Source organism: Leuresthes tenuis, unplaced genomic scaffold (assembly GCF_036924035.1).
Source record: "Leuresthes tenuis unplaced genomic scaffold, fLeuTen1.0.hap1 SCAF_18, whole genome shotgun sequence".
In the NCBI taxonomy this organism is placed as follows: Eukaryota; Metazoa; Chordata; class Actinopteri; order Atheriniformes; family Atherinopsidae; genus Leuresthes; species Leuresthes tenuis.
Window position 1 is genome coordinate 2100380 of NW_027325372.1, and position 14897 is coordinate 2115276.

Consider the following 14897-nt stretch of genomic DNA (forward strand, 5'->3'; position numbering starts at 1 on the left):
GTGCTCTCTGGGTTAAAATAATGTTAACATCAGACTGTTTCCTCTGTCTGGTCCCTCGGGATCAATAACAGAAATATCCAGCATGTTTTCCAGCTTTCTGTTCCAGCCCCGGAGGGAATGAATCTGCACTTCTGTTGATATATCTGACAGATGGAAATGTTCATTTGAGGACTTTTAAAGGCGTCTTTGTGGCTTCTTCAACATGACAACACGTGCACGGCTGTAAACGTGCACAGCTCAGACATCCCACAACTGCAGGGGGCGCTAAAGAGCAAAATATGATGAACTTCTTCCAAACACTGACATTTAAAACTCTTCTATACAGATTACTGTGTTATTCATATTGAGGGAACTTCTTTCCAGCGAAAAAACAACCTGAAACGACCCTAAAAACTAAACTAAGTGAACCCCTGATCCAGCAGCTTCAGCAGCAGTGAGTGTAAAACTAAGTGAACCCCTGATCCAGCAGCTTCAGCAGCAGTGAGCTGCAGTGATGGTTTCCTGTGGGACGTTATCAGTCTCTCTCATGGTTCTGGAGGAATCTCGGCCACTCTTCTCTCCAGCGCTGCTTCAGCTCATTGAGGTTTGCAGCATTGGTTTCTGCACAGCTCTCTTAAGGTCCCACCACAGCATTTCAGTCAGGCTGAGGTCTGGACTCTGACTGGACCATTGCAACACCTTGATTCTTTTCTTTTTCCCACATTCTGCTGTAGATCTGCTGCTGTGTTTGGGATCTTTGTCCTGTTGATGAGCCAGTTTCAGCCCAGCTTTAGCTGTGGGACAGATGGCCTCACATCTGACTCTAGAATACTTTGGTATCCAGAGGAGTTCATGGTGGACTCAATGACTGCAAGGTGCCCAGGTCCTGTGGCTGCAGAACCAGCCCAGATCATCAGCCCTCCGCCACCGTGCTTGACAGCTGGTATGAGGTGTTTGTGCTGATATGCTGTGTTTGGTTTCCTCCAAACGTGCTGCTGTGCATTAGGACCAAACATCTCCACTTTGCTCTGGTCTGTCCAAAGGACATTGTTCCAGAAGTCTTGAGCTTTGTTCAGATGCAGCTTTGCAAACCTAAGCTGTGCTGCCATGTTCTTTTTAGAGAGAAGAGGCTTTCTCCTGCAGCCCTTCCAAACAAGCCATCCTTGTTCAGCCTTTTTCTAACTGTGCTGTCATGACCTTTAACCTTTAGCATGCTAACTGAGGCCTGTAGAGTCTGAGATGTAGCTCTGGGCTTCTTCACCTTGGGGTGACCTTTAACCTTTAGCATGCTAACTGAGGCCTGTAGAGTCTGAGATGTAGCTCTGGGCTTCTTCACCTTGGGGTGAACTTTAACCTTTAACATGCTAACTGAGGCCTGTAGAGTCTGAGATGTAGCTCTGGGCTTCTTCACCTTGGGGTGACCTTTAACCTTTAGCATGCTAACTGAGGCCTGTAGAGTCTGAGATGTAGCTCTGGGCTTTTTCACCTTGGGGTGACCTTTAACCTTTAGCATGCTAACTGAGGCCTGTAGAGTCTGAGATGTAGCTCTGGGCTTTTTCACCTTGGGGTGACCTTTGACCTTTAACATGCTAACTGAGGCCTGTAGAGTCTGAGATGTAGCTCTGGGCTTTTTCACCTTGGGGTGACCTTTAACCTTTAGCATGCTAACTGAGGCCTGTAGAGTCTGAGATGTAGCTCTGGGCTTCTTCACCTTGGGGTGAACTTGCTGGGACGTCCACTCCTGGGAAGATTGACAGCTGTCCTGAATGTTTTCCACTTGTGAATAATCTTTCTCTCTGTAGAATGATGGACTCCAGATAGTTTGGAAATGGCCTTATAACCCTTCCCAGACTGATGGGCAGCAGCAGCTGAGCTGCACAGCTTCACTCTTTGGGTTTTTATTTGGTAAAAAGCTAATAGTTGACCGTCTCCAATAAAATCTGGAACAGTTTCTACGATCCTCGTCATCTAAAGTTTCACAGTTCAAGGCCTTTTCTTATCATATCATCATCTTTCTCCTCCTTCTTTGTGCAGAGTCGCTACAACCAGGCAAAGCTGAGCATCCACGACCGAGCGCTGAAGGTGGCAGCGGTGGTGGAGAGTCTTGAGAGGGAGATGGAGCTTCTGTGTCTGACCGGTGTGGAAGACCAGCTCCAAGCCGACGTCAGGCCCACTCTGGAGCTGCTGAGGAACGCTGGCATTAAGGTGGGTGCAGAAAGCAGGTCTGAGGGACTCATCTCAGCATTTTATTTGATTTAAGTTGTAATTATCTTGTTTTTTTTATCCTGTTTTCCTCTTAGATCTGGATGTTGACGGGCGACAAGCTGGAGACTGCCACATGCATCGCCAAAAGCTCCCACTTGGTTTCCAGAAACCAGGACATCCACGTCTTCAAACCGGTGCGCTGCCTGTTGTTAACATAATGCACCCACTTAAGGGATGGGATACTTAAGATAACAAGCAGACTGTTCTTATGGCTAATTGTGTTTTGTGGCTCTCGAGCAGGTCTCAAACCGAGGAGAGGCCCATCTGGAGCTCAACGCCTTCAGAAGGAAGCATGACTGTGCTCTGGTCATCTCTGGAGACTCCTTAGAGGTACTTCAGCACACAATGACAGTTTCTTCCACAGCAGATGATGCCGAGGATGCAGCAGACAGGAAGAAGAGAGCAGAAAGTGCTGCTCTGCCAAAACAAACGTTCTCACGAGGGCTGGAGAGTTTGGATAAAATCTCAACAAAAACTGTTGTGTTTCACAGAAAAACTCTCCGTCTCTTTCAGGTGTGTTTGAGGTATTACGAGCACGAGTTTGTGGAGCTGGCGTGTCAGTGCCCAGCGGTGGTCTGCTGCCGCTGCTCCCCGACCCAGAAGGCCCAGATCGTCACTCTCCTGCAGCAGCACACAGCCAACAGAACCTGTGCCATCGGTGAGTGTCGACAGACAGCAGGCTGACAGGCCTGCAGGGCAGCTGGCTGCAGTCCACAGACAGCCTGGGAAAACCTGTCTGCCTGCACTCATTAGACGACGTAAAACCTCTGACAAACTAATCCAGACAGAGTTTGACCTCCAGCATGTTTGACTGCGGTTATTTGGTTGGACGGTGCAGGAAAAGTGTCACTTTGGCTGTTTATTCATTGAACTGCAGGATAAATTCCTACATGCATCCACAAGGTGGCAGCAGAAACTCCCAGAGAGCGGCGCTCGGCACAGCTGGGATGCACCGGATGTGGTGGCTTTAACGGGTCTCTGTGTGGTTACAGGTGATGGAGGAAATGACGTCAGCATGATCCAGGCAGCAGACTGCGGTATCGGCATCGAAGGAAAGGTGAAAAACTCGATAAACGATGTCGTAACATGAATAAAGTTTCACCTGGATTTGATTCTCTTTAAAGAATCGTGTTCAGAAGTCGTTTGTTTGAGTTGTGAAGCAGACAGTTCCCTGAGAACTGTGACGACCGCGGTCAGCTCAGGAGGATGAGTCTCACACTCTGTGCCTGCCCTGCTCTGACGTGGCTTCCTCCCTCTGTTGAACAGGAGGGGAAGCAGGCGTCGCTGGCTGCAGACTTCTCCATCACTCAGTTTAAGCACATCGGCCGGCTGCTCATGGTCCACGGGAGGAACAGCTACAAGCGCTCTGCGGCGCTGGGTCAGTTCGTCATGCACAGAGGCATGATCATCTCCACCATGCAGGTACAGAGCATCCCGCTGCCAGTCTGTGTTTCTTACAGATCTTTTCTTACAGAATGTAGAATAAAAATCCGACTGTGTTCCTGAACTTTCAGGCTGTTTTCTCCTCCGTCTTCTACTTCGCCTCGGTGCCCCTGTACCAGGGTTTCCTCATGGTGGGGTATGTAAACCGGTGCTTTTTCATTCCAGTGATGCTGTCACCTGAGATCTACTGACTTTAGACCCAGTCTGACCATTTTAAAGCGTTTTATTGAAGTTTTTACCTGCAAAGATGAAGAGATTTCATCGATTTTCATCAACTTTCCTCTCTGTGGTGACAGATGGTTCCCCTTCGTGATTTATTGTCATACAAATAATTGCTGTAATCGTATTTCTGTTCATCTTTATGCCGTTTTAATAATTCATATGACTCCTTCTCTGTTACACATTTACAGCAAACATACAAGTATACAGAACACCAAATAGAAATGTGGATCCAGCGCTCTCTTTTTGGGTTTTTTTTACATAACAATGGAAAGTGAAATAATAGCCAAACATGTAAAGGAAAGAAAAAACAGATACATAAATTAAAAAGAAAACTGCAACAAAAAACAACAAACAATCCCCCCCGTACCCTATTCATTAATTTGTCTTAATACAGGGCAAAAAAAATAATAATAAAAGAAATTAATTGCCACTACGGGGTGTGAGATAATGCATGAGAGGTGACCAAATTTTTTCAAATATCGGGAGTTTATCCATGAGAGTATATTTAAGATTAGTTAGTTAGTTAGTAAGATCACTAAAGCCACATCTTTGTGCTTCTTTCTTTTTCCAATGCATGAGAAGTAATTTCTTGGCAACGATGAGACTACAGGAGAGGAAACATTGCTGGGATTTGTTTAATTTCTTAATATCATCTGAGTGGTTCAGGCTCTAACTGTTCATTAAACTGAAGATATTAGACCAAAACAACTTGACCGTAGAACATAGAGCAAAGCTGTCATATGACTCCTTCTGAACAAATACACGAGTTCAACCTGCTGCAGTTCCTGCGATGCAGACCCCCGAAAGGAAGGAACTTCCTTTAAAAGTTCCTGCAGGAAGAACCGAAAAGGTTCCTGCTTCCAGAAGCACATTCTGTGGTTGTTTCGGTGGATTGATCCTTGTACAATCTGATCAGACCTCATTAACGGGGATAATCAGACGAAGCTTCCTCTGTTTGCAGGTACGCCACCATCTACACCATGTTCCCTGTGTTTTCTCTGGTTCTGGACCAAGATGTGAAGCCAGAGATGGCCCTGCTCTACCCCGAGCTTTATAAAGACCTCACCAAGGTTCGGTGCTCCTCTAACAGAGGTCCTTCGTGCTGTTTTTACTGTGCATGTTGCACTCAGGGACGATGTTTCTCTTTTTCAGGGCCGTTCGTTATCTTTCAAGACGTTCCTCATCTGGGTTTTGATCAGCATCTATCAAGGTACGGTGGCTGATCTGCTGTGACTCTGAGGAAGAACCAGTCTGAGACTGTAAACCTTCATTTCATCATTTGTGCTCTGGGTAATGCCACGGTCCCCGGGCCCCTTAAATTCTCAGACAGTCCTGTTTCTCAGTAGCTTGGGTTTCCAGCCGCCGTCCGCTTTTACATGCAGCCTTTTGTCTGTCCAGTAAATCGATATTTCTGTAATCGCTAAGCCATGCAGCGTGTGAGAAAGATCCATGTTTCTGCTCAAGCGTGACTTCCTGACAGCCCCGGCTTTTTAATTAAAGGCCAGAAGGAGGTCTGTGGGGAGAGAAGAAGAAGAAACATTAAGACGACATGGGAGGAAAAAATTAGGCACCGAACTGGCTTTATTTATTACAGACTTTGAGTCGCTGGAATGCTCTGTATGAACACTGTATGAAGAAGCAATTATGTGACCAGTTATAGGCTATTAAGCTCAATTTATGTGGTGTTATGATAAAACAGAAGGCTATCAAGATACAGCAGGCGCCCAAAGATGAGTGGGTCTGGATACGGAGGACGTTTACCTGAGTGAGACACACTGGAAGACATTGTCCGTCTTATAACCCTCTAAATAGTTATCTCCAGACACATCCATCCTTAATCAGTTCTACCATCCGCTGTGTCCACCAGGCTGAACCAACCCGGGCAGATTATACTTTAAAAAGTACTGATTGGGAATTCTTTCTGGCTGCTTTGGTGCACGACTGGATGAGTGGAGATAAAATGCTTTGAATGATGTATCTGAGCTGGCTCCCTGTGTGAAAAGAAGCAGCAACGATGTGTTGAAAGAGAAGAAGAAGAAGAAGAAGAAGTCATGAAATCATGTTAGATGTGCTGGGTTATGAGTCTGTGTGCACGTACCGATAGAATAGATCCACTTTAATGAGTTTAACCTGTGCTGTAGAACCTCAAATCATAAAGATTTGGATGGTTTCATGACACTAGAGACAGAATGAACCAAGATATTTGATGCTGTTCCTCATCAGCGGCGTATATCTGCTATCTGCTCTCTAAAAATTCCACCTTAAACCGCGTCACACAGTCATTTTGCCTCCTTTTTCAGGAGGCATCCTCATGTACGGCGCGCTGGTGCTCTTCGAGTCGGAGTTCGTGCACGTGGTGGCCATCTCCTTCACAGCGCTCATCCTGACGGAGCTGCTGATGGTGGCGCTGACCGTGCGCACGTGGCATTGGCTGATGGTGGTGGCGGAGTTCTTCAGCCTGGGCTGCTACCTCGCCTCGCTTGCCTTCCTCAGCGAGTATTTTGGTAGGTGGCGTGTTTTTTCCAGAGATCTCTCCTCCTTCTGGTGGATTGTTTAGATTAAAGACTGTCCAACCTGCTTCATATTCTCCAAATAAATGTAGTTTACATATAATTTGATATAAATACCCCTTTTTATTGGTCTGAACATCCACACAAAGCCCAAATAAATCCAGTTTCCTCTCATGTGATAAAGCAGATGAAACATAAGATGCTGAACAAGGAAGTTCAGTTGGTTTCTGGTCGTCGGACCTATAGAAATACGACTCAGTTAAAGAAGGCCAAAAGGGTCATAATTAGCTTTGCCTTCCTGTTTAACACCCCCTGGCGATATGAGTATGCGCGCTACAGCATGTAGGAACTGCAGGGACAGAGTTTTCTAAGCTTCTTTGCTAAAAATCAATGAAAAACTGACTACAGCATTGTTAGCTTTGATGTTAGCTGTAATGTTATGTCCTCATTTGTGAGCCGCTTCGGATAAAAGCGTCTGCTACAGACAGGTAGGGGGAGTTTAAGCTAACCTTATCGTCAGCTCCTCGCACTGCGCTCGGTTTAGAGACCTCACAAACCCGCTGACCTGTAGTTTATCAGTAATTCTGCTAACATCTGGCAGCAGCTTCAGGTGACCTGAGGGGTCAGGTGCGCCCCCTTGTGGAACCGTCTCCTTGGCTGCTTCTGCTTTCTGTTGAGTTTGTGTTCCTCTTCCTCTCCTTTTTGTACTAAACTCACTGTTTCTGCTGCACTTCTTCTTTTGCTTCTGTACGCTAACAACAGGCATAGGCAGGGTGTCCTTTGGAGCTTTTCTTGGTAGGTTTGCAGCATGAAGATCATCTTTTGTTATGTTCCGTCCTCTGCAGATTCTTTGTTGTTCGTATCATTCCACGGTCTGGTTTTCATTTCAGTGTGATAACAAACATAAACATGTTTCATATTGGATTCATTTCATCAATGTAAGCTCTGTCCCTGCCGCTAACGCTGCAGCTCACGCTGGGCACTGCGCTCATCTGCTCATCTGCTGGTCATGCTATCGCTCATGCTATCGCTCATGCTATCGCTCATGCTATCGCTCATGCTATCGCTCATGCTATCGCTCATGCTATCGCTCATGCTGCAGCTCATGCTATCGCTCATGCTATCGCTCATGCTATCGCTCATGCTATCGCTCATGCTATCGCTCATGCTATCGCTCATGCTATTGCTCATGCTGCAGCTCATGCTATCGCTCATGCTATCGCTCATGCTGCCGCTCATGCTGCCGCTCATGCTGCAGCTCATGCTGCAGCTCATGCTACCGCTCATGCTACCGCTCATGCTATCGCTCATGCTATCGCTCATGCTATTGCTCATGCTGCAGCTCATGCTATCGCTCATGCTATCGCTCATGCTACCGCTCATGCTATCGCTCATGCTACCGCTCATGCTATCGCTCATGCTATCGCTCATGCTATTGCTCATGCTGCAGCTCATGCTATCGCTCATGCTATCGCTCATGCTGCAGCTCATGCTATAGCTCATGCTGCCGCTCATGCTGCCGCTCATGCTGCCGCTCATGCTGCCGCTCATGCTGCAGCTCATGCTGCAGCTCATGCTATCGATGGCTGCTGCAGCTCATGCTGCCGCTCATGCTGCCGCTCATGCTGCAGCTCACGCTGCAGCTCACGCTATCGGTCATGCTGCAGGTCATGCTATCGCTCATGCTGCCGCTCATGATGCCGCTCATGCTGCCGCTCATGCTGCAGCTCATGCTGCCGCTCATGCTATCGCTCATGCTGCCGCTCATGCTATCGCTCATGCTGCCGCTCATGATGCCGCTCATGCTATCGCTCATGCTGCCGCTCATGCTATCGCTCATGCTGCCGCTCATGCTATCGCTCATGCTGCCGCTCATGATGCCGCTCATGCTGCCGCTCATGCTGCAGCTCATGCTGTCGCTCATGCTATCGCTCATGCTATCGCTCATGCTATCGCTCATGCTATCGCTCATGCTATCGCTCATGCTGCAGCTCATGCTATCGCTCATGCTATCGCTCATGCTATCGCTCATGCTATCGCTCATGCTATCGCTCATGCTATCGCTCATGCTATCGCTCATGCTATTGCTCATGCTGCAGCTCATGCTATCGCTCATGCTATCGCTCATGCTGCCGCTCATGCTGCCGCTCATGCTGCAGCTCATGCTATCGCTCATGCTGCCGCTCATGCTGCCGCTCATGCTGCAGCTCATGCTGCAGCTCATGCTACCGCTCATGCTACCGCTCATGCTATCGCTCATGCTATCGCTCATGCTATTGCTCATGCTGCAGCTCATGCTATCGCTCATGCTATCGCTCATGCTACCGCTCATGCTATCGCTCATGCTACCGCTCATGCTATCGCTCATGCTATCGCTCATGCTATTGCTCATGCTGCAGCTCATGCTATCGCTCATGCTATCGCTCATGCTGCAGCTCATGCTATAGCTCATGCTGCCGCTCATGCTGCCGCTCATGCTGCCGCTCATGCTGCCGCTCATGCTGCAGCTCATGCTGCAGCTCATGCTATCGATGGCTGCTGCAGCTCATGCTGCCGCTCATGCTGCCGCTCATGCTGCAGCTCACGCTATCGGTCATGCTGCAGGTCATGCTATCGCTCATGCTGCCGCTCATGATGCCGCTCATGCTGCCGCTCATGCTGCAGCTCATGCTGCCGCTCATGCTATCGCTCATGCTGCCGCTCATGCTATCGCTCATGCTGCCGCTCATGATGCCGCTCATGCTATCGCTCATGCTGCCGCTCATGCTATCGCTCATGCTGCCGCTCATGCTATCGCTCATGCTGCCGCTCATGATGCCGCTCATGCTGCCGCTCATGCTGCAGCTCATGCTGCAGCTCATGCTGCAGCTCATGCTATCGGTCATGCTGCAGCTCATGCTGCCGCTCATGCTGCAGCTCATGCTATCGCTCATGCTGCAGCTCATGCTGCAGCTCATGCTATCGCTCATGCTGCAGCTCATGCTATCGCTCATGCTGCCGCTCATGCTGCCGCTCATGCTGCCGCTCATGCTATCGCTCATGCTGCAGCTCATGCTATCGGTCATGCTGCAGCTCATGCTGCCGCTCATGCTGCCGCTCATGCTGCCGCTCATGCTGCAGCTCATGCTGCAGCTCATGCTGCCGCTCATGCTATCGCTCATGCTGCAGCTCATGCTGCCGCTCATGCTGCCGCTCATGCTGCCGCTCATGCTGCCGCTCATGATGCCGCTCATGCTGCCGCTCATGCTGCAGCTCATGCTGCAGCTCATGCTATCGGTCATGCTGCAGCTCATGCTGCCGCTCATGCTGCAGCTCATGCTATCGGTCATGCTGCAGCTCATGCTGCCGCTCATGCTGCAGCTCATGCTGCAGCTCATGCTGCCGCTCATGCTATCGGTCATGCTGCAGCTCATGCTGCCGCTCATGCTGCCGCTCATGCTGCCGCTCATGCTGCCGCTCATGCTGCCGCTCATGCTGCCGCTCATGATGCCGCTCATGCTGCCGCTCATGCTGCAGCTCATGCTGCAGCTCATGCTATCGGTCATGCTGCAGCTCATGCTGCCGCTCATGCTGCAGCTCATGCTGCCGCTCATGCTGCAGCTCATGCTATCGCTCATGCTGCAGCTCATGCTATCGGTCATGCTGCAGCTCATGCTGCCGCTCATGCTGCCGCTCATGCTGCCGCTCATGCTGCAGCTCATGCTATCGCTCATGCTGCAGCTCATGCTGCAGCTCATGCTATCGCTCATGCTGCAGCTCATGCTGCCGCTCATGCTGCCGCTCATGCTGCCGCTCATGCTGCCGCTCATGATGCCGCTCATGCTGCCGCTCATGCTGCAGCTCATGCTGCAGCTCATGCTATCGCTCATGCTGCAGCTCATGCTGCAGCTCATGCTGCCGCTCATGCTGCCGCTCATGCTGCCGCTCATGCTGCCGCTCATGCCATCGATGGTTGCTGCGCTCATCTGTAATGCCGTCCAGTTGTGGCTGCACTTTGACGCGTGTTTTGCTCGTTTCTTTCAGACTTCTCCTACATTACGACTTGGCCTTTCCTGTGGAAGGTGTCCGCCATCACACTCGTCAGCTGTCTTCCTCTCTACATAATCAAGTACCTGAAGCGCAAGTTTTCACCTCCGAGCTACTCCAAACTGTCCTCATGATCCAGGCTGGGACGACTGCGGTTAGCTTTGCAACTCTGTGCTTCTCTGCGTTTTCTGCACTTTCGTTTCGGACTCTCTGATCGTCGGTGGCGGGACAGGAGACCTGTGCAGGGGGAGGAACCGCTGCAACAATCAAAGCTCTTTGGGTTTACTTGAAAAAACTGTAAGAGGACGGATGAAGTCCCTCAGAAGAAGCGACTCCCCGTCGAAGGCCTGAAACAATTGACCCTGTTTTTTTCGTAAAGGGTCAATCTGCCTTCTTTTGTTTCAAAGCATCAAACCATTCTGCTCTAAGTGTTATTTTATACAGTTTGGAATGCGTCACTTTCAATGTTTTTTAAGTTTTTTAAGTGTTACTTTTTAAGGGTATTTATGTCAACTTGCTGGAAGGGATAAAGAAATCACTTACTTTGAGGTTAATCCTGTGGGTTTCTGTAAGTCGAGCCTTGACATGCAGCTTTGATTGATACCACTGTCAACGTGCACCTCGCTGTGTTTAACCAAAAACTACGATGACATTCACAAGAAAATGCTGTTAAATGTCCCACATTTTAATACAATTCAAAACCAGCACTCCTTAGAAGTGTTCAATGTTTCCATCTTTGGCCTTGATGAAGACGGAGTGATGTCTGTCAGCAGCTCGCTTTGTGCCTAAACATCACGTCTGTTCATGTATTAAAGCTGCATTTTGGCCTCGGATCGAAACCGGACGTCAGATCTGAACTTGAATGCTGCTGCTTTTGGTTTGAAAACGTGTTTCTGATAGAAAACTACTTAAAAAGTCACATTTCAGGCGCTGAGACGCTGTTGGCAGAGTGCGCTCAGGCCTCCACGGGTGCGACTGAATGAGTTTTATCATTCACTCCATTACAGTAAGTGTTGGGAAAAGTTGAGCTGAACCCTGAACTGTACAGAGGAGGAAACAGGGTGTAGGTTAGCTGTGATTTGTAGTCAGGTGGTTCAGACTGATGGCCCTAAACTTTAGTTTTATTCTCCTCTACTTAAAGACAGAAAAGGACCAAGTGGATGTAGTTTTTTAGGGGAGAGATGGTGACACTTTAATGCAAATTGGTTTAAATTTGTGATTTTCCATTCTTAGAAAAGTTGATTCCTGTGTTTTCTGTCGGCGTCTGTGTTGTTGTTGCTTTAATGTCTTACACTGAAGATTCTAACAGTAACTGTTATTTATAGAACTGTTAATGATTAATGATCAATAAAAACAAGCTACGAATGCTGAAAAGTTACCATTTTGTATTGAAGATTGTATTAAATGTGAAATCTATGATGTGGCCACTAGGTGGAGACACAGAATAACAGGTGGAGGCTCAAAGGAAAGGTTTTTCTGCTCTGATGTCACCCTGAACCGGAGAAGTAGTGCTTTATATGTGCAGATTCTCACATTTTCTTTGACTTTTAAACACATTTCCAGAAACTCAACAACTTTGTCAAAGCTTCACAGCTCTTCTGGATAATTGAAGCTGATTCCTTCCACCAAAACACACTCTGCTTTTCCATGTGTGTCCGACGGCATCAGATAAACACGAATAATGTAATGAATCCAAAACACGACCGTCAGAAGTGTTTATGCATGTTCTGGCTTCAGAAGTCATGTTACACACTCATTTTTTAAGTTTAAACGTTGCAGTGTGTAAGCAAACCAAAATCTGTTCTGCGAGGCAAAGAGACGTGAAGCATCACTCAGCATCTGGCCTGTGGTCCTGATCAGCCCAGAAAACCTCATCCACCACATCAGCTGCAGTGTTGCCCCGGGTTACCCAGCGCCTGGCAGGGCGGGTCCATCCCTGGCAGTCGTCTGCAGATGTGTCGTTTGTTGATAAATGAGCTTCACTTCTTCAGAAATGTGTGTATATCAGATCCCTTAAAACAGGGACGTCAAACTCCGGTCCTGGAGGGCCGCTGTCCTGCAGGTTTTAGATGTTTCCCTGCAGGTTTTAGATGTTTCCCTGCAGGTTTTAGATGTTTCCCTGCAGGTTTTAGATGTTTCCCTGCAGGTTTTAGATGTTTCCCTGCAGGTTTTAGATGTTTCCCTGCAGGTTTTAGATGTTTCCCTGCAGGTTTTAGATGTTTCCTGCAGGTTTTAGACGTTTCCCTGCAGGTTTTAGACGTTTCCCTGCAGGTTTTAGATGTTTCCCTGCAGGTTTTAGATGTTTCCCTGCTTCAGTGCAGCTGAATCAGATCAATGCATCATCAGCAGGTTTGTGCAGAACTTAACAATCTTTCAAAGAGATCCATTTCATCTGAACCAGATATGTGTGTTTTCTTTCCTGGTGTGGTTTAAATTAACTTTCTTTTCTACACAAATGATATAATGGGAATGGGACTTTGTATTGTCTCCATATTTTATATATTTTTCTTATTATAGTGCCTTATTTTCCTAACGTTGTGTAGTGTCTCTATATTTTACGCTTCTTATTTTAAAGTAAAATTAAGGTAAAATTCTATAGCTTTGTGGTATTTTCTCACATTATTTTGATAGAATTAAGTGTTGAATGAAATTCTCTCTATCCAGACTGTTCGTGAGTTCAAGGCTGAAATCCCCGACCCTGGAGGTTACTGTCAGCTCATCGTTTGTCGCCTTGAGTGCGACGAACACCCCCCCACACACGCCTCACCTTCCACTAGCGTCAGCTTCAGGGCGCTGTTCTGTTCTTTTTATTATTCATTTAAAAGAAAAAGTGTCAAGAAATGTATTATTCGTATCTTCAAGTATAATTTAAAAATAGTTTTTGTTTTTTTTTCACTTTCAGAATTAAATTTCCGCGCCCCTCCAGCAGATGGCGCCACAGCCTTTGCCCAAAGCCGGCCCTGCCACAGGTGATGTGCTTTATGCCAGGCAGAGACTGCTACAATGATTAGCATGTTGCTAACAGCAAATAATGTCAGTACAAATTGTGAATAATGTCGTTTGCTTTGTCATTGTTGATGTACATAAACTAAATGCACTTTTATTGTATGAACAAAGCTCTGGTTATAGACCTTCTGTTCCTCTTTGTCATAATGTTGTACTCAAAGGGCACCATTCAGCAAATAATGTGTTATCAATTTTTCCCACAGAGCAGGAAGTAGTTTGTGGGTGACGCAGTGATGAATGTGATGGTCCGATGGCTCCAGCATGTTGCTTCTCTTTCATCTTTTCGCTGTGGAGCTGCAGAGGAGAGGAGATGCTGCCCTGCAGGGCGTCTTTACCTCTTCGGGGGAGAGTTAACCCTCCAAGCTGCCTGAGGAGGAGAGTTAATGTGCTGCGAGAGGAGCTCTGAAGGACCGGATAACGTTCACGGGATTTTTATTGTTCGGACAGAGAGCGTTTGTCTTTCCTGATGAATGATTTAAATGTTGATTTCTGGGAGAAAAATGGCTGAAGAAGAATTTCTGCAGAACTTTAAACATTTCAAAGCGCTTTAGAATCCGAATTTACAATTAAAATGGTCAAATGTAACATTTTAATGCTGGATTTAGCATTTAATCACCAACAGAATCGGTAGTTCTGTCGCCGGTCTAAAGTTGCTTTGAGGACGATGAAGTTGGGGGGTGTTTGTTGTACTTTTGGATGTGTTTTTCGCTCGTCTGATGCGGTCGCCGTGACAATGTCATACACGAGAGATTTCCATCTAAAAGCCCAAACCTGTTTCAAATGAGGCAAAAGCAGTTGCTGCTTGATGAAGCACTTGGATGTAAAAAAGAGCGATGAAACTAAGTGCTCGGGAAGCGAGTCCAGGGAACATTAAAGTGCTTTGGACAATGAAAATTCAGCTCACAGAGTCGGAATTGTTGTTGATATTCAGGCTGTACGAGTCTATTGTTGAACTTTAACATTTGTTAGCTGTATTTAAAGCTTTCCATCTGATGGGCCCAACAAGCTTCGAGTGGGGCAGGAAATAAGCAACAGAAATGGGTTTATTAATGTTTTTATAGAGAGAAAAATGACCAGAAGTGCTTTGGGGACTTAAAGCCAGTCCAGGGAACATTAAAGTGCTTTTGAGAATCTGCTCACAGTTGCATCCACTGGCCTCAGAGCTCGGGGGTGGGAATTATGTCACCCGAGTTGACCGTGTTCCAGTTGCACGTCAGAAAACCAGCAGGATTTACTGCAAACCAACAACAACACATTATGATGGATGCTCTGCATATGAACTGGAGCTCGGACAGAACCATGTGTGCAGCGGATTTAATGAGCGCGTTAAAAAGCTGCAGCTTTCACTCATTCCTGACTTTGAGCTGGACCTGACCAACTGGGAACGACGTCCACGTTCAAATAGGACAAACACTTCCAGCTGGAAGGAGAAAAGGGAAGAGGGAA

General features: G+C 47.4%; 1 protein-coding gene across 2 annotated transcripts in view; it reads left to right on the forward strand.

Annotated features, from left to right (window-relative positions):
- Positions 1–11800, forward strand: part of atp9b (ATPase phospholipid transporting 9B) — a 54992-nt gene extending 43192 nt beyond the window's left edge. The window contains exons 19-30 of one of the 2 annotated variants that reach the window (XM_072370125.1): positions 2014–2184; positions 2280–2378; positions 2485–2574; positions 2758–2902; positions 3237–3301; positions 3511–3666; positions 3759–3823; positions 4871–4979; positions 5062–5119; positions 6210–6413; positions 7182–7214; positions 10443–11800. In XM_072370125.1, the coding sequence (XP_072226226.1) occupies positions 2014–2184; positions 2280–2378; positions 2485–2574; positions 2758–2902; positions 3237–3301; positions 3511–3666; positions 3759–3823; positions 4871–4979; positions 5062–5119; positions 6210–6413; positions 7182–7214; positions 10443–10579 (1332 nt within the window). In that variant the 3' untranslated portion in view covers positions 10580–11800. The remainder of the gene's footprint in view (positions 1–2013; positions 2185–2279; positions 2379–2484; positions 2575–2757; positions 2903–3236; positions 3302–3510; positions 3667–3758; positions 3824–4870; positions 4980–5061; positions 5120–6209; positions 6414–7181; positions 7215–10442) is intronic. The other variant, XM_072370126.1, reaches the window with a different exon arrangement.
- The last annotated feature ends 3097 nt before the right edge of the window (positions 11801–14897 follow it).